At 54.8% G+C, this 19,405-nt stretch overlaps 1 protein-coding gene across 1 annotated transcript in view; it reads right to left on the reverse strand.

Moving 5' to 3' along the window:
- TRAM2 (translocation associated membrane protein 2) overlaps nucleotides 1-19,405 on the reverse strand; it is a 69,802-nt gene that overhangs the window by 5,605 nt on the left and 44,792 nt on the right. The window contains exons 3-10 of the mRNA XM_019985977.2: nucleotides 11,897-12,006; nucleotides 11,339-11,455; nucleotides 5,857-5,915; nucleotides 4,159-4,243; nucleotides 3,532-3,602; nucleotides 1,822-1,926; nucleotides 1,487-1,630; nucleotides 600-763 (exon numbers count right to left, since the gene is read on the reverse strand). Coding sequence (XP_019841536.1) covers nucleotides 600-763; nucleotides 1,487-1,630; nucleotides 1,822-1,926; nucleotides 3,532-3,602; nucleotides 4,159-4,243; nucleotides 5,857-5,915; nucleotides 11,339-11,455; nucleotides 11,897-12,006 — 855 coding nt within the window. The remainder of the gene's footprint in view (nucleotides 1-599; nucleotides 764-1,486; nucleotides 1,631-1,821; nucleotides 1,927-3,531; nucleotides 3,603-4,158; nucleotides 4,244-5,856; nucleotides 5,916-11,338; nucleotides 11,456-11,896; nucleotides 12,007-19,405) is intronic.

Raw genomic sequence — 19,405 nt, forward strand, 5'->3', positions numbered from 1 at the left:
ACCCACCCCCGCCCCCAGCGAGGCCTGACTCGTAGCCACACCCAGCCGCACACGTGTCTGAAACACACACAAGCCCTGCCAAGCAGGCCACACCTGGAGAAAGGCCGGTGACTCAGAAGACAGAGCCTGGCGCAGACAGGCCCCCAGGCTGCATGGAGAGCATGGGGCTGGCAGCGCCCCAGGACCTGGCAGGGGCCAGAGGAGAAGGGGGTGTCCCCCATCCGCCAGCCCCTAGTGCTGTCACCTCGGGTCACCCCTGAAGAGAGAGGCAGAGCCAGCATCCTGGGAGACAGCCAGGCCGAGATGCAGAGCAAGGGGGCAGGTGAGGACACACGGCTGCCCTTGATGGGGTCCCCAAGGCCAGCCTGAAGGCATGCTTCCTGCCAGAGTTCCCCACCCCACTGCCGCCCTGCCCTCTGTGGCCACGAGGGCCCCTGCCTCACCTGCCTGCCCCCGCCCCCGCGACAAGCCATCTGGGCCCAGCCACGTGCCAGTCAGGCCCCGGCAGGAGCCAAAGAGTCCCCTTTGGGGAGGAGGAGCAGCAGGTCTGGTCCAGGGTCCTGGGGGAGCCCACCTGCCCCACGCAGATCCACACTCACCCGACTCCCTCTTGATGAGCCTGGCTGCTAGCCTGGGGGCAGCAGGCACCCTGCGCTTGGCACTCTGCTCGCTCCAATACTCGCGCCAGTGCCGCAGCTGCGAGTGGATGAAGCGCCACATGAGCCAGGCCTGGGCGGCACACACCAGCAGCAGCACGCACAGCCTGCGGGGACAAGGGCCTGGTGGGCTTGGGCGGAGGCACAGCCAGGACCCCACAGCGCCCGGCCCGCCAGCCCTCCGGGAAGAAGGTAGCCAGTGCCGGGCTCAGCTCCAGGCACGTGGCGGGGGAGGGGGGTGTGCCGGCTGAGAGGAAGTGATAGATGTGATTCCAGCTCCTGTCACAATGCCCTGTACCTGCCCGGGACCTGCCGCCCAGAACATGGCACATGTAAGCTCCCTATCATTGGGGCGGAGGGGTGGGGTGGTGGTTCAAGTGAACTGAGGTACGATACAGCAGAAATCATTCTAGAAGAGCGACTTCTCATCCGGCGAGCAACCCAGATAAATCTGATCCCCCAACCCCAGATCATGAGGTCCGTGGCCTCCTCGCTGCCCTCCTGGCCGCTTAGGAGAACATGTTGTGAAGAGCCCACAAGGGGTCGTGACGGACAGATGAGAGGCTGTTTGTGAGCCCAGCACCCTCCGTGAGGCGTGGGCCGGCAGGGGACCCTTGTTGGCACTGGGACCTGGCCTGCAGACTGATGGACTAGGGCCAGGCAGGAGAGACGGCTGTGACGGAAGCAGGGGGGTGGCATCTCTTTTCCCCTCCCAGCCGGATGTCTGAGATTCCCCCCTAAACATCAAGGTGCGGGAGACCTGGGGGTCTGCCCCATCCTGACCTCCAGCTGAAGTTGGGCTGAATTCACAAAGCTCTTGGCCAGCTCACCTGCAGAGTAATGTGTTGAAGTTCCCTTTCTCAGGGTCAAAGGCCTGGTTTTCCATGCGAGCGAGGCCGAAGCCGATGGCCAGCACGGCAAGGGTGAGGATGAAGAGGCGGGTGACTCCAAATACGGCCGCCCAGGCGTTGAACCTGCCCGCAGGGAGGTGCAGAAGGTGTGTCAGCCTTTGAGGCCCAAACGGGAAGAGGGTTCAAGGGTGGTCGGGGAGGGTGATTGAGAACTGAGGTGTCCAGAATAAGATGCTCCAGGAAAAAAATAACCCCAGGGCTCCACCTAACCCCAGGGCCCTCCCATCCCACGCCCTGGCCTCAGCATCACTCACAGCTTCTCGTTGTTCTCGTCCGCAAAGTGGCAGAGCCGGGCCGTGTGGAAGAGGAACTCGGTCGAGTACTGCAGCAGGAGCAGGACGAGGCCCAGGCGGCTCAGGCTGCGGAGACACAGGCGAGCCTCACAGTCCCCGTGAAACACCCATCGCCCTGGGGCCCTGCCTCAGCCCGCGATTCAGCTCTGCTCCTTCCAGTCTGCCCCCACACTGAGCCTGGCCTTTCACCTGCTCTGTCTGGGCCCGCTGCCCCACCCGCTCCCCCCCGGGGACCTAGCTGACTTCACAGCACCCGTCACTCTGCATTCATCACCTGGCCCGGGGTGGGGCCACAGAAAAGGTGCTCACGGCGAGTAGCTGAGCTGTGCGCGTGCAGAAATACAGCGGGGGCTGGTGGGAGGGAGTCCCACTGCCCGATTTGTCATCCAAGTCTTCATGGCTAAGAGGCGCACGAAGAAGCAAAACTCAACACAACGTAAGAACACGTGCGAGTGAACTGGCCTCTTAAACCACGAGTTCTCTGGATCCTAAGAATGGTCGAGATCATGACTGAGGGTGGCCCAGGGTCTCCACACAGCCGAGGCTGGCCAGTGGGATGGTGCCCTTGACCGTCGCAAGCCTCATTTCCCAGCCCCGCTCCCACCTCAGGGCCCTGCTCCTGGGGTCCCCTCTCCTGCACAGCCCGCCCCTGCCCAGGTCTCCACCTGCCTGACTCTGCCACTCGCCCCCGCACCAAGTTCCCTCCTCAGAGAGCTCTTCCCACCACAGAGGGGCCACCTCCTCATCCTGCCCACCACAGGAAACTCTTTCCTGACGGACACTCCTTCCCTTCCTTCGAGCGGTCCTCCTGTGCACCCTCAGCCCATCCTCGCCTCACTGCTGGGTGACTGCGGGCTGGCTTGCTCAGACCTGCCCTGCACGCAGCACCAAGAGCAGAGCGGGCCCCACACAGCCTGTGCCCTTCAGAGGCCTGTCCAGGCACGGACGCTGCTCCCAGCCTCCAGAGAGGAGAGCGGACCTGGGTCTGGGTTGCCCTGTTTGGTCATTCTCACAGCAGGCCTGTAGCGCAGACCCAAGAGACCCCAGGGCCGGCACCCCCGGGGCACCTGAGAAGGTTACACAGCGCATTGCTTTCCTGTCCTGCTAAAAAACCCAGCCTGAGAAAACTCCAAACTAGAAGACACATCCTGCCCAGCAGTGATTCTCTTCACTACAGACACACTCGGGGTGACGGCCACGCTTCTGACCTCAGGACAGCCAAGCAGTGCCTACTCTACGCTTCACTGCAGACCCAAGGGAAGTCCAGGGTCACGAGCTCTGGCAGCGCCCCCACCTGGACGCGTGGGGCGGGAGCCCCGCTCAGGCTGCCGGCAGCCTGCAACGCCCCGGGTTGGCAGCGGTATGCCTCAGATCCCTCCCAGCTCTGTCTCGGGTTGAGGCGGTCACTCCTCTGGGTTCCCGTGGCAGGTGGTCCACGTGGTAGCACAGTGTTCATCCCACTTATCTTTGTAGTTTTCTCTCCTACTCGTCGGAGAAAAAGTCCGGTAAACATAAAGCAACCATCCACTGTCCATCTAAGTGTTCCCAGGTGTCAGCATGGTGCTTGGCACACCGAGTGTCTGATCAGTGCCTCCTGATTGAATGACGGTGTGGAGAGGGGCACAAACGTAAACGGGCGGGGAGACCTGGCCCACTCTGGGTCCCACTCACTTTAAGAGGTATGCGCCTGCTATGTGGACCAAGTACAGGCAGATGTACTGGAGCTGCCGCGGGATCTCCTCCTGCAAGAGAGAGACACAGATGGCACATGTGCCGACTCCCTGAGACGCAGGAGCAGGGGAAGAAGGCGCAGGCGGAGCTGCAGAGCAGGCAGGAGGGGTGCAGAGCGATGCTGCTCTAACACAGGCAGACGGGTGCCCCCAGAGACCCGTGCACCAGGCTGTACAAAGTCCAAAGGTAACTCGACGGTCAGAGGGCGGGCCTGGGTTGAAAAAGGAGAGACAGGGACTGGGGAACAAGGGCTTTTGGAAACAAGTCAGAGAGAGATTACAAAAAAAAAACTCTGTGGAAAAGGCAAAGACCTCTCCATCAGCTCCCCTGAAGATGAGTCAGGTTTCCCCCAGAGTCGCACATCCTCTGGGGGAGGAAGAGGCTGATCTGGCAGTGTCCCCCCCCGCCAACAATCCTGGAGGATGTCAGGGAGACTCTGACAGGCGCTTGCTCAGCATCTCACCCAACACACACCCATCTCCACCCCCCATGAGTGGGTAGCCAGAGAGAGGAACAGCAGGAAGGTGGGGGGACAGGTGGTATCAGAGAGGGGCGGCGAGTACTCACCTTCCGTACCTTCTGGAAGTAGAGCTCGGGAAGTGCATGCAGCCAGTAGGCAAGCTGGCACAGGTAGAAGAACTTCACCTGGAAGCTGGAGACAAGGGGGCCAGTCACCCAGAGGGATGGAGAGAATTCCCTGCCAGGGCGGGCGGGGGCAGGCTGTGTGAGGAGCTGGGCTGAGGGAGGGGCGGGTGGGGGAGAGCTGGGTTGCAGGGAGTGGGGGCGGGCAGCTGGCATGCACTAGATCCCTGGGCCAGGACACTGCTCCACATGTGGAGGGACACAGGAAGCCCATGAAAAGACACAAGAAGGATGAAAAGAGCAGAGGACGGGGGTCTTCAGCCCAGAGGAGGAAAGGCTAAGGAGAGGCCTGATTCCAGAGCCCTGTCAGGGAGGAGGTAGTGGGCAGCGGGTATGTGCCAAGGAAGGCAGGGGTCTCAGCCACAGAGGGTGGATCTAACTCTGCTAAGTCTCTGGGGTTGCCATTCTAAGGATCTTAGGAGAGTCTGAGAGTCGTCTCGGGGGCATGCGAGCCCAGCTTTGCCCTCTTGGTATCCCATCGGAGCAGGAGAGGAGGGGGTGCTGCCCAGAGAGACACAGGTGTGGATGTGAGCAGGTGCCAGGAGGCGCAGCCCACGGAGCTCCAGGCAGTGGCTCTGCTTCCCGCTCCCTCCCGGCAGTTTAGGAACCCGCTACAGACCCAACACTTGCGGCCCCTACCCTTGAAATTCACATTTGAAATCCTAACCCCGCAGCGACAGGGTACCAGGACGTGGGACCTCTGGGAGGTGATGAGGGCACAGGGGTGGACCCTCCTGAGTGGGATTAGGGCCCTGGTGACAGAGGCCCTTCTCCGCTTCTGCACGTGAGGAAGATGCCATCTGTGAAGCAGGAAGCGGCCTCAGCAGACGCTAGGTCTGCCAGCCTCCAGAACTGCAAGGAAGGACTGTCTGGGGTTTATAAGCCCCTGGACCCCTGCCATCTGTGGTGCTCCCTGAGGGCAGCCGGGCGGAGACCCTGCATGGACCCCTGCCATCTGTGGTGCTCCCTGAGGGCAGCCGGGCGGAGATCCTGCATGGACCCCTGCCATCTGTGGTGCTCCCTGAGGGCAGCCGGGCGGAGATCCTGCATGGACCCCTGCCATCTGTGGTGCTCCCTGAGGGCAGCCGGGCGGAGACCCTACATGGACCCCTGCCATCTGTGGTGCTCCCTGAGGGCAGCCGGGCGGAGACCCTACATGGACCCCTGCCATCTGTGGTGCTCCCTGAGGGCAGCCGGGCGGAGATCCTACATGGACCCCTGCCATCTGTGGTGCTCCCTGAGGGCAGCCGGGCGGAGATCCTGCATGGACCCCTGCCATCTGTGGTGCTCCCTGAGGGTAGCCGGGCGGAGATCCTGCATGGACCCCTGCCATCTGTGGTGCTCCCTGAGGGCAGCCGGGCGGAGACCCTACATGGACCCCTGCCATCTGTGGTGCTCCCTGAGGGCAGCCGGGCGGAGACCCTGCACCTGAGCTCCTGCAGGAAGCACCCGCGAGCACTGGGGGAGGCAGCAGCTCCCAGACTGGCCTCCACGACACTGGCCCCAGAAGGCTTGGGGGCGTCTGGTCTTCATGCCCACTGGCCCATGTTCTGGCCAGTCTGGGGCGAGAAGCTGGCACACCCAGCCCGCTCCTCCCTGGGGACAGAACGTGACAATACTCACGGGAGGTACACATGTGGGTAGTCTTCCCAGAGGCTCCTCGGGTTTGTTAAGTATCCTTCCTGTCATGGGCAGAATGAGACCGCGTTTAGAGACGTGACCGCGAGGCCAGCAGGGACCCGGGGCAGGCCCGGGGGTCAGGGGTCACAGACACACCTAGTCCCCAGATGCCAGAACGAGGAGGTGATGGAAAACGTGAACACGGAGGCCCTCTGGCACTTGGCCGGTCTCTTTATTATAAAAAAGAGTCATGATGCAGGAGGAACAGCCCTGCTCTGGGGTCTGACTTGACTGAAGACCCGAGTCTGACTGCAGGTCTGACCCTGACTGGCCGCATCCTCCGAGCAAGTTTGTCTCCCTCAGCTTCAGCTGGCTTGTCTGTAAAATGAGGATAAAAATACCCTCCCAGAGTTATTGTTAGAAATAAATGTGACAGTTTATGTTTATGTGACAGTGTCGAGTATTATGCCTGGCATGCAGGCACTCAGGAAATGCTTGCAGGGTGAATAAGCAGATCAACTCCAGAATCACCGTCCACTGGAAAAATGAAAAGCCTCCTCTGGTTTTTCACAACGCTGTGAGCAAAAACAACAGCAGGACCCCACAGGCCTCCCCACCGGTGGCCCATGTGACACTCATCGCACAGTGCAGTCCCTGTCCTGGCGCCAGGACACCACAGGCCTTCTTTTCTGGCCTTTTTTTTTTTTTCTGGTTCTTTTCTAGCCCTTCTTTGCATCTCCAGCATCTAGCCCAGGGCCTCTTATAGAGTAAGGGGGAGGCAACCTGAAAACCCTCCGATCAGAAGACACCTGGACATGCTGCATGAAATCTAACAAATGTTCTTTCAGATGCAAAGCTGAGCTCACAATAAGAAAGGCAAAACCCCTAGGGCCCAGGAGGGCAGAGCAGGGGGCAGAGGCTGGGGGACCAGGGCATATGTACCCACATGGGGACAGGAAGACCCTCAAAAGGCTACCACTCCAGAGGAAGGGGAGACTAGAAAGGATCTGACAAAGAACAGAGGGAGAAGAGGTCGGTGTCTGCTCACCCTCGGCTCAGTATGGGAACAAAAAAATATGACCTCCTGAACATCTGTAACCTCAGATTCACTTTCACATGGACATCACCTGTGTGTCCAGGAGTCCCCACCTAAGAACTCAGCATTGGCGGTACTGTGGGCCAGTGAGACCACTGGGACATACTCCTGTCCAAGGAAATACAGGGTTCTGACATGCAAAGCCTTGCTAAAGATGACTTTATTATCCAGGATCACAAAGCATACAAGGAAACAACCCACCAAGAGCGAGGCGGCCAACGGGATGCTCAAAGAGGACAGAGGAGGTGATGGCAGCCTGACCTCCTTTTAGAGACAGGGAAAGGAAGGAGCCCCAGAAACAAGGTGGTTTCTCAGCAGTACAACTGAAATCTGAGCTGCATCCCCAGCCTCCTGGTCCCGGTACCCCAGGCCTGGTTGCCCGGTCCGTCAGAAAGAAACCACGCTAGTGGCTTGGATGAGGAGGCCGAGAGTTTCAGATGTTCCCTCCAGGACCAAGGAGCAGGCTGTGCTGGGGGGAGGAGGCCCAGTGGCTCACAGGGGACCTCCAGGTGGCTACAGGAGCCTCAGCCTTATTTCCACGGGAGGGCCAGTCTACCCCCACTTGAGTCACTAAACACCTGAGGACATTTCAGGTATGGCCCATGGCCCCAAACCCACGACCGGGGCCTCATTAACACAGCTTCCCAACTGACTGGGTGCCCTCAGGCCCAGGCCCAGGGCAGCCATGGTCTCCCCCAAGCCCTTCCGGCCTCATTCCATCTTCCTCCTCACAGTCCGACAGCGGTGGGAGGCTCCGGGGCGAGCTGGGTGAAGAGAGGGCTCTTCTGCGTTGAGGCCACCCCTCGCTGCCACCCACACGCCACCTGCATCAGACACCAACCCTGGGCACAGAGGTTCACAGCCTTCCACCCTTGCTTCCAAGAAACCAGAGCAGGCAGGACGTTCCTTCCTAGAAGAAGCACCAATGCACTTAAGGAGGAAAATGGTACTTCGAAGACTCAGGTGGGAGAATTGCTGCCAAAAAAAAAAAAAACCACTGGCCAAGAAAAGCAGCACCAACAGAAATCTAAAGCCCAGAGAATCCTGGGATATTAAACAGGGACCTTCCCGGCTTGGCCCTTCATTTAGGAGACAAAGAAGTCAGAACTGTGAAGCCAACCGACGGCAGAGAAAACGCCCCAGAACAATGCTGCCTGCCTGCGCAGGGCAGGAGGGAGGCGCACGGGGCAGCCGGAGGAAGAATGACTCACTGCTCTGAGAACAGTCTTTTCTAGACCTCGGGCCAGGCAGCCGCCCAGGGGGGCCCAGGCCGGGACCCTCGGAGCTCCACATGGAGTGTGGGCTCACCGCCCCCCAGATCTCCCTGCCGCCGGGTATGCCATCTGGGGGCCTTTGGGGTCCTCTGTTCCTTCCTGGTTCTACAAATCAACTAGGCAGCAAGGAGGCCCGCTGAGCCGCCACACTCCCTCCCCTCCCCCACAGCCAGAAAGCACCAGCGGAAGAGGAGCACCCAGTCCTGATATGGCCAGCTGCTCCCTGGACCCACTGGTCCTTCAGGAACACCGCTGCGGAGGTTCCGCTCCAGGCAGTCTGTCTGTCAGGAGGCAGCAGCCCTGACCTGCACACTTGCACCGAAGTTGCTCCAGGGCAAGGCTCCCGCTGAGCGCCCAGCTGCAGCCCTACACTAGGAAGGGAGGCATCCCTGGGAAGCCAGGCAGGGGACCAGGTGCCCACCCAGCCTGATTTCCGCAGTAGAGTTCTGTTTCTTTGCCCTGAACGATGAACAGTAGTTGGGCTAGATTAAAGGTAGGAGGTTGACATTCTTATTAATGTTCAGTTGGCCCATCCACAACCCCATCACCCTGCCTACATCAATGCAGAGAGAAATCTGAATCCAATGCCAAGATAAAACTGGTTATTTTGTGGGGGAGGGATTTAGGGTCAGTTTTTACTCTCTTTTTATAAACTTTTATGTATGGCTCATGTTTGAAAAAAAAAAAGATCTGTGAATTCATAAAAACAAGTGATTGATTACTTTAAAAACTGCTGAAAGCTGGAACAAGAAGATACATTTGCAGTTTATTCCCTGTCACAACAATATTGAGAGAGCACTCTGTACATGCTGTACATGCTGCGAACACACCGAGAACTGAACTCGGGGGCCAGCTGTGAGCACAATTCTGGGAGCAGTCCTAGGCAGAAGCAGGCAGCAGAGAACACCCGTTAACAAGCAAACACCAGAGTAGAGGGCAGAGTGCAGCAGATACAAGAGGAGGGGCGTTCTCTGCGGAGGTGACATTTAGGTGGAGAGTTGGAAGGCATGGGATGTCAGGGGATGGAGCGCTGCCTGCGAAGCCCAGGAGGCAGGAAGGCCAGGAGAGTTAGAGGAACGGTGGGGGCTGGGGCGAGTGAGAAAAGATGGATAAGGCTGGCCCAGAGCTCAGGAAAAAGCACAATTTCTCTACAAGTGGGACAGCGGCTTTGAAAGCAGGGGGTGCATGACGTGGTTTACACTCTGTGAAGATCTGTCTGGCTGGGCAGACAATGGATAGGGGTGGGTGGATGGATACAGGAGTGGAAACAGCCTCCTTCCACAAGTGGTCCAGCAAGGATGATGGTGGCCTAGGTTACAGATCAGGCTGCCCAGCTGTAGCACTAGTGATGCCCGGGCCAGCCTGGGCTTTGCTGTGGAAACTCTCCTGTGCACTGCAGGACACTCAGCTCATCGCTGGCCTCGACCCCCTAGAGGCCGGAAGCATACTGTCAAGTGCCCCCTGGAGAGACCCACCGGCCTGGGGGACAGAGATGCAGGCAGAAAGCAGGGGACAGGCCCTCCACGTTCTGGTGGAGGCAGGGGACCTGCTGATGACCTGGCTGGAGAGTGAAAGAGAAGAATTGAGAAAAAGTTCATCATAACAGAAACATACGATTTTAAAACCTAGCTATTTTTACTCCTTTTACGTAAGGACCCTCTCTTCTTCAGTCACTTTCACTTGGAATGGCGTGGAGGGAGCACGTGAGGGCTAAGAGCCACGTGGTGGATAAGGACCGGGGTCACTCGAACTTTCCAGGGTCTCTATCTCCAGCTGGAGATGCTGAGTGGAGGCCTGGCTGTCACCACAGTAAAAGCCTGTTTGGAGTGAACGCAGGAAAGCGCGACCGCTCCAGACTAACGAGCCTCACTTCCAAGCCCTCGACCGGCCCGGGAGAAGCAGGGACTTGGCGTGGAGCCTTGCACACTCTGGAGGGGGTGGGAAATCCCCTGGGTGAGTAGCTGGGTCACAGCTCGGGTGGATGGTGGGGTGAGACTGAAAGGGCAACAGTGATTCAGAGACGAGGCAAGAGCAGTGAGGTATCTGAGGGACCCCAGAGTTGCTGTGCCTCAAGGGAGCTCCAGGTCTCCAGAGGCCGCAGGACCCAAACACCCAGCAGCAGGGAGAGATCTGAGCCCAGCAGTGTGTACACTTCCTGGGGCCGCATCTGCGCTGCACAACAGCAGGGGGGCACTACTCGCACAGACCATACGGAAAGTCCGCCCCAGGGCCTGCTCCGCAGCACAGAGGCCTGGGGCCCTGGGTTTCAAATCCCTAGTGTTCTGTGGTAACAGAAATACAGGCAACATGCTGAAAGACATGCTGAGTCCTGCTTTGAGAACATGGGCCCAGGGTTCAGACCAGAGACAGAGGGGTCCTGAGGATGGGAGAGTGGGCCACTGTGGCTAAAGAAGAGGAAGCGGGGTGAGGGGTCAGGGGAGGCAGGGAAAGAACCTCCTAAAAGATCACAAGGTTGCAGAATCTTCCAAGCCCCCAGCCTGGATTTCTCACAGGATGATTCTAGCTCCTGAGGAAGAGATCTGGTTACAGACAGGAGGTGCTCCAGGCTGTGGTTGGGGAATTAAAAACTTCCTAGCATGACCGGCAACCTCAAAGGACTGTCCACATTCTGCTGTACAAAGGAATTTGGCTGTATCAAAGGTTGCTTAAGAGTCGTATTGTGCAAAGAGGGGAGGCAGGTCAGCTGTCTGCTCCTCCAGGCATTCGTTGGGGGCGGTGCTGACTCTCAGGGGCCTGATGTGCACACAGCAGGGCTGGCCATGCCCTGGAGGCCAACGTGGTGAATCAGAAGCAAAGCCTCAAGTCCTGTCCACTGCGGAGCCATGTGACTGCAGGACCACTGCGAAACCTGAGCTTGGATTTCTTCAATCCATGACCCAGGTGCCAAGGTGAACATAAACCTCAGCTCAAGGGACAGCACAGTGCGGGGGCCCTGGGAGCGGACACGGAGCTACGGAGCTGTACGCTGTCATCACCGTGACATCTTTTGGACCAGATGACGCTCCCTGGCTTCACACAGCTCCTAAACCACTGACCCCTCTTCCACCACGACGCCACGGCTGCCCGGGCCCCGGTCATCACGAGGACCACTCACCGTCACCACCACGTAGAAGCACCAGATCACCGAGCTGAGATGAAAGACGACCAGCTGCCCAGATTCGTTGAACTTGCTGTGCTTGACTTTGGAGAGATGAAGCCGTTTGCTGATTTTCTAAAGAATAGAGAGGGACCTGCGCGTTAATATATAAGTGTATGGATAACGGGCAGGTTTCAAACACCTTTGCTCTCCCCACAAAGGGGCTGAAGCTATGTCGTGTGAGTGTCAAATGTGCACACAGCGTTGAGTTGAAGGCAAGCACTCTGAAAGAGCGGCGAGGTGGATGTTTTTAGCCAAGATGTGAAGGCGACATCCCCGACCCGTGCCGTGTGAGCCCGATGACGCCGTGTCGACACACTTCAGGCAGCTCCCTCCCGTGAATAAACACCACTACTAGGAGGCTGGGGGTTGGGGGGGGGACACAGTGTGGTATGGAAGGTCAGCCCCCAGGGAGCCGGAGCCTGCGAAAGGGGAGGACCGAGGCCTCCGAGCTGCGGCCGCTCCACCCGCGCGTCCCCTCAGCCTCCCACCTCCGAGCCCAGACCCGGCACTCACGTCTAGTATGTACTCCTGCACCACGGCGTGCAGGATGATGGCGATGAAGATGTAGAACAGGACAGTGACCAGGTCTTTCGGGCCATAGTGGTACTGCACCGTCTCGCCGTCTGCGGAGGCAAGGACAGCCACGTCAGCACCCCCGGCGGAGGAAGTGCTCTGCAACCAGCAACTGAAGGGAGACTGGAGCGGAATGTGCCATCAAGGGCTTCCCTTTGGCTGTGACCTCAGCCTGAGAAGAAAGAGTTTATTCCAGAGAACCCACCCACCGTCTGGACTTGGATCCCGGGAGCACCAGTGGGGAGGGGTAAGGAGAAACCAGCCCATGGCATGCCCTGATTTGGGCAGGAGGGCTTGGTGGCTGCAGCTAGAGGTTGGAGACAACCAGCTTCCACCACTCCCTGGCTGTGTGACTACAGAAAAGTGACCAACCTCTCTGAGCCATAATCGCCTCCTCTGTAAAAACAGGACCACAGATTATAGACTTCATTGAGGAAGCACGGGGTGGGGTTCAGAGTGTGGACTCAGAAACCTGAGCTTGTATCAAAACTGTCATTTATCTACTCCCTCTTTTTGCTTTATGGCCACACTGTGCAGCTTGCAGGATCTCAGTTCCTGACCCCAGGCGATGGCAGCGAAAGCCGGGAGTCCTAACCTCTAGGCCACTCCTCCTCCTCAAAAAAAAAAAAAAAAAAAAATCTGAAGTATAGGTGACTTATAACATTGTTTTGGTTTTAGGTACACAGCAAAGTGATTCAGTTATATATAATTTTTTTCAGATTATGTTCCAGTATTGGTTATCACAGACACTGAATAGCTTCCCTGTGCTATATGTAATTCCTTGTTGCTTGTCTATTTTATATATAGTATTGCACATCTGTTAATCCTATCTGTCAATCCTAACTTCTCCCTCCCCCTATCTTCCCCTTTGGTAACTATAAGCTTGATTTCCATGTCTGTCTGTTTCTGTTTTGTAAATATATTTATTCATATTATTCTTTTAGATTCCACATATGGGTGACATCATAAAATACTGGTCATTGTCTGACTTACTTTCACTTAGTATGATCATCTCTACGTTCATTCATATTACTACAAACTGCATTATTTCATTCTTTTTTTTTTTTTTTTTATTATTTCATTCTTTTTACAGCTAATATTCCACTGTATATATATAAAACATCTTTATCCAGAAAAAAAAAAAAAAAAAGAGGCAAACTATAGTTTGAAAAGATACAAGCACCTCAATGTTCACAACAGCATTATTTTACAAAAGCCAAGACACGGAGGCAAACCTCAGCGTCCGTCGACAGACGAATGAACAAAGAAAATGTCATTTCTTCCCTATGTAGCTCTGGGGCACCTCTATGTGTGACCTTTCTGGGCCTCAGATTTGTCATCTATAAAATGAGGATAATGGAATTCTTGTACTATAGGGTTTTTGTGAGAATTAGGTGACTTCAAAAAGGCAAAGTGCTTACTTAGAATAATATCTGGTGTATAGGAAGTACTGTACCTGTATCTGCTATTATTTTTGTTGTTGTTTTGGTTGCATGCAAGATGCTTACCAGTGCCTATAAGCATACACTAAAGTTATTAAAAAATAGTATTTAGTAGCGATAAACGAGATGCAATTTCAGATATCTTAAGTCTTGCAAAGCTCTGCTAGTGCAACCACTCCCTCCACGGACAGAGGCGGCTCCTGCCTTCTGTCCAGCTGGCAGACCTGCGGGAGTTCAGGTCCCAGGCCTGGATCCCTGGTGCTCCGTGGCCCTCCCTCCCCCGGGCAGACACACTGGCCACCTCTCCAGCTGTGCTGCCTTCACGCTGAGTCACACACACATGAGTCATCTCTCTCTGCTGGGATGCATTTACCAGAAGGTAGGCCAGGGTGAGTGAGTTTCAGGGTGGCCAGAGCCAAGAAGAGCTGACTGGGTCACTCTGGGAGCCAACCCATGACCCCGCCACCCTGGACTGGGAGAATGTACTGGTGGGCGGTGGAGGGGGTGGGGAGTGGGCTGGGAAGGGGGCAGGAAGACATGAACTTTGAGATCAGACCAGCTTTCCTTTGTCCTCTCCCTCCTTGCTTCCACAAACACCCTACTCTGTGAGAGCCACTGGGCTGATTGCTGAAACATGGAGACAAAAGACACTGCCTTAGTTTCGGAGAGCACAGACCAGTCAGGAGGCTGACAAATAAGTGTACAAAGACCTACAGACAGGCAGACAACCACATGGTACCAAGAGGTAAACACAGCCACACAGGGAGCCAAGGCAGGTGAGGGAGACTCCAGCTGGGGCGGGGGAGGTGGGGCAGCCTGTCAGGATAAATGGGATGAAATAGAAACTTGAGAACAAGCAGGGGTAGGCAGGCGGGGGGCGGCGGGAGGGGGCGGTGGAGCATCCTGGGCAGAGGAGCATCTGCTAAGGATGCAGGGAACGAGGACACATTATTGAGGGCGGCCAGGGTACCACATAAAAGGGTGTGGACATGATCCTGAAGGCAACATGGAAACATCGAAGAATTCAAACTCAACAGGAAAACGCGGAAATTGGGTTTCAGACAGACAGTTCACTCTGGCAGCAGTGCTGCATAAGCATTGGGCCTGGAGGCAGAGGCCAGTGAGACAGGTAAGGAACTCGGGGGACAGGAAGTCAAGTAGAAGAGGAAACAGGGAGGTAGGAGGGCCATCGGTGGCCTAGACCTGTCAGACGAGGTGACTGACCCAGGCAGGGGCTGAGACCCAGGCTGGGAGCTGGGACCCAGGACGGAGGAAGCAAAGAGGCAGGCTTGTGGGTCAGCCTATGCTTCCACCCTTCCATTTGCAAGGCCAGCATCACCCTTTCCCAGCCTTTGTAATGGAGGATCAACGGAGACTAGCTGGCAGCATATTTTGAAACTATAAAATAATACATGCAAAGTTTCACCATCAAGACCAGCCTTATTAGGCAAAATGGGACTCAACCAAAAAAAGCATGGCCCCGGAGTAGCTGAATAACACATGTCAAGGGCTTCCCTGGTGGCCCAGTGGTTAAGAATCCACCTTGCAATGCCAGGGACACCGGTTTGATCACTGGTTGGGGAGGATCCCACATGTTGCAGAGCAACCAAGCCCATGAGCCACAACTACTGAGCCAGTGCTCTCGAGCCTTTGACTGGCAACTGCCAAGCCCTCAGACGGCAACGAAGAGTAACGCCTGACTGCCACAACTAGAGGAAGCCCACGCAGCAACGAAACCCAGCGCAGCCAAAATAAACAAATCTTAAAAAAAAAAAAATGTCAACACTTTGGATTATCCATCTTAAAGCCTTTTCAAATTACTTCCATTCATCACTCTATTCACTATGCTTTCAAAGAGACGTGACCAGAGCCCTAAATCCTTCTTGAAACAAGAAGGGATGCGTGGACTAACATCCTTTTACTCCTTTGCTGATAAGAGCTCCATGCGTATTTGCTCACCTACCAATAAACCACAGGCAGGGAGGGCTCCATGCTGGACACTGGGGCATGGCAGGGAAGGAGGTGGGCACGGCCCTGCCCTCTTGCAGCTTAGCACCTACAGACCAAGTTCTCTCTACCCAAAACCAGAGGCCGACAATGACGACAAAAACAAAACAAAAAAACATAATTAGATTGAAAACTGGGCAAAGACTTGCAGCAACATGGAAAGACCCAGAGATGATCATACTGAATGAAGTCAGTCAGACAGAGAAAGACAAACATCATATGATATCACTTATACGTGGAATCCAAAATACGACACAAATGAGCTTATCTATAAAACAGAAACAGACTCGAGACATAGAGAACTTACGCTTACCAAAGGGGAAAGAGGTGGGGGGAGGGGGACGCAGATAAAGCAGGAGTTTGGATTCGCAGATACAAACCACGATACACAAACTAGGAAGACAGGCCCTGCTATATAGCTCAGGGAACTGTATTTAATATCCTGTAATAAATCATAATGGAAAAGAAGTTGTTTTTTTTTTAATGGGCAAAGGAATAGACATTCCTCCAAAGAGGACATACAAATGGTCAACCGGTATATGGAGACCTTCAACATCACTATCATTACGGAAATGCAAATCAAAACCACAATAAGGTATTCAAATCCATTAGAATGGCCACAATTGAGAAAAAAAGAATAGGTGTTGGTGAGGGTGTGCACGAATTAGAACCATATTTGTTCACTGTTTTGAGAATGTAAAATGGTGTAGTCACCATCAGAAACAGTATGATGATTCCTTGGAAAATTAAAAATAGAACTACCAGATGATCCAGCAATTCCACTTCTGTACACAGAAGAAAAAGAACTGGAAGCAGGATCTTAATGAAATATCTGTAAACCCCATGTTCACAACACACATCACGACAGCCAAAGGTAGAAACAACCCACTTGTCTATCCACAGATGAACAGAAGAACAAAATCTATGGTCCATACATACAACAGACCACGAACACCATTCAGCCTTAAAAAGGAAGGAAAACCTGTCACATGCTACACAGAGCCTTGAGGGCATCATGCTAAGTGAAATAAGTCAGTCACTAGAAGACAAATATTGCATGATTTCATTACCGAAGGGCCCCAGAGGAGAAACATTCAGAGAAGACAACAAGAATGGTGGTTGCCAGGGACTGGGGCAGGGGAGGGACGTGGGGCTGCTGTTTCATGGATGCAGTTTCAGGTCTGCAGGATGAAGCGTTCTGGAGGTTGCACCAACAGTATGAGTGTGCTTCCTACTACCGAACTGGACGCTCAGAAACGGGTAAGATCGCACATCTCATGATAGGCGTATTGCATAACAACAACAAACACAGCGGCCAGGTGTGATGAGTGCTGCGACCTGGGCAGGAAAGGATCAGGGCAGGGCCCTGGGGAGGAGGCGTCACTGAGGTGTGCTGGTCAGAGCAGAGTGGTCTGGACAGAGGCAACCAGGGAAGATCCTGGTGGGCAGAGGACTGGGTGACCTGGAGAGCAGAGGTGAGCAGGCCGTGCCACACCCCACACCCCTGACAATCATCCAAAGGCAAGCAAAGGTTCTGGAGCACTGAGTCACAGACACCTTTTGTAAAGATCACTCTTCCTGTCAGATGGACGGGTTAAGTGGGCTGGAATAGGACCGGCAGAGCAGTCAGGAGGTGCCCATAGGAGGCCAGGGTTGGGTGCAGGCGTGCCCTCCACTCCGAGGGTGGCAGCGTGATGTCTGAGAAGACAAATCCAGAGAGATGTGGGCAATGGACTCACAAGGACCATCTGGTGGGCTGGCCGTGCAGAACGGTTCTCAAGTTCCCTCTGGAATCTGTCCTCTGGTAGCGCCCACAGTTTCAGAATGCATCAACCTGCTGTCTGGTTTGGTTCTTGTCCCCATCCATGGCGAAGCAGAGTGGACGAAGCAGCAGAACTCACAGGGTTAAGGGACAGGGCCATTTCTCAGGTCTCCCAGTGTCCCACAGCCCAGCCCGGCCCCCAAAGCCACCTCAGGCCAACAGGACCCCCCTTCATGACCCCCGCCCTGACTGGTGAGAAGCTGATCCTTGGACTTCTTTCTCCTATCACAGAGCAAGGAGCATCACACAAGCACTCATGAGCTGTGCTCTGATTCACGCACAGCATCTCCACTGCTCTCCCCTTATCTGCTACCCTCCTGCCCTTGATTAGAGCAGGAAAGGGGACTGGTTTGGCCCCTTCCGCTCACCACGGAGCTATGGAGGTCTGAAACCTGTGTTTTTTCAGGAGGTTATAAACAAATGGATTTTTTCTTTTCTTTTTAAATGTTTGGTTGCTAACAAATTCTTAAAAAATCCCGTCTCTCCCCATGTTAGACCTCTGACCCTTTAAGCAGCATCCCCGCCTTGTATGAGCTCTCAAAAAAGAATGGCAATAGTCTGGCAGTGAGCTACTGTGATTTTTTTTTTATTAACGTTTAGGTCCTTTTTTTTTTTTTTTTTTAAACTTTTTATCTTGTATTGGGGTATAGCCAATAGATCCCTTTTTAAAAGAAAAAAAAAAAAAAAAACTTTCTTGGCTTTACTGCATGGCATGTGGGACCTTACTTCCCCGACCAGGGAACTAACCCACATTTCTTACACTGGAAGTGCAGAGTCTTACACTGAACCGCCAGGGAAGTTTCTGAGCTGCTGTGATTTTTAAGAAGAGTATGTTTTGGCACATCTGAGCTCTTAGACCAGAGAGGTGATTCCAACCCAGAGTCACAGCAAAATGCCCGCAGAGACCAGGCGGAGAATGCAATGAGCAAAGTGGTCCAGGCGTCTTCAGGTAAGTCCTTTCAACCCAGAGTCTGCTGCACTAACAGTCTTCAGGACCACAGAGCTCCCCACTGTTTCTCCTCAGCTGTAGGGCCCTCCTGGTCTGTCTTTCACATTTCCACTTTCAGAGAGAAACAAGTTTAAGAAAAGAGTGACATCCCTTTTAACCTTGCTAGAAGAAAAACAACAATTCAGACTAGGATATGCGGTGGCTGCCAGGCATTCTCAGTGTTGGGGGCACATTAGAGAGGAGTGGCGATTGTGGTGAAGTGCAGAGCGTCTGCCCCGAGGGGGTGAAGGAAGGAGGGGGAAGGCCACTGGAGGGGTGCGGCCCCGTATTTCAAAAGCAGAGAGAGAGGTTCCCTACGTGAAATCATCTGATTTTAAAATGCTGGTGACTAATTCCAAAATTGTAAAAACACTTTATGGGCCAATTACCAAACTGGCCAAAGAAAATACACATATAAGCCAGCTCTGACCACAGGCCACCGATTTACAATCCCCAGCCCAGATGCCTCCTGACACCTCCCAACGCCCATATTCCAAGTCCTCTTCCTGCGCACCACGATGGAGGTCAGTGTATCCCCCGGAGGGGTTAACCTTGCCCAGGAAGAAGCACCTTCAATAATGACCCTCCCTCTATAAGTGACTCATCCTGTCTCCTGTCAAAAGTGGCACTTGCTTTATCTCTGATCACAGTTTAAAAGTGAAGGATAGGGAAGCCTGGTGTGCTGCAGCCCATGGGGTCACAAAGAGCTGGACACGACTTAGCGACTGAACAACAACAGTTTAAAAAGAGAATCAACATGCTCAATAAGAGCCTGGCTGTCCTGACAACCTCGGGTGGAGCCGGCCCTTTTGGGAGCACCCTCTCACCTCCTGCTTTGTTTGCTTCCTATGACTAACAGACATTTTCCCATTTCCCCTGGTGTCACCTGGAAGCAGCTTCTCCCACCTGCCTCCACAAGTCCCATCTTGTCTGGATACAGCTGTGCAGTGTCTGACCTCCTCCCAGGGACCTGAGCTGGCCAGTGGCCAGCTACAGCTGATGCCCCATCCGCTCTTTACATCCGCTTAAAGTCCAGGCCCTGCCAGCGAGGGTTCTGCCTTTGTCTGGTGCTTCAAAGAATACCACTGTACAACCTGGATGCCTCTTCTGCTCCCAGCTTCCTTCCTCACCCTTGCAAACCTGGATTTATGAGTTACTTTCTGTTGGTTTCTATGCTTATGGCCAACTGT

The sequence above is a fragment of the Bos indicus genome, chromosome 23 (assembly GCF_029378745.1).
Source record: "Bos indicus isolate NIAB-ARS_2022 breed Sahiwal x Tharparkar chromosome 23, NIAB-ARS_B.indTharparkar_mat_pri_1.0, whole genome shotgun sequence".
NCBI classification, from domain to species: Eukaryota; Metazoa; Chordata; class Mammalia; order Artiodactyla; family Bovidae; genus Bos; species Bos indicus.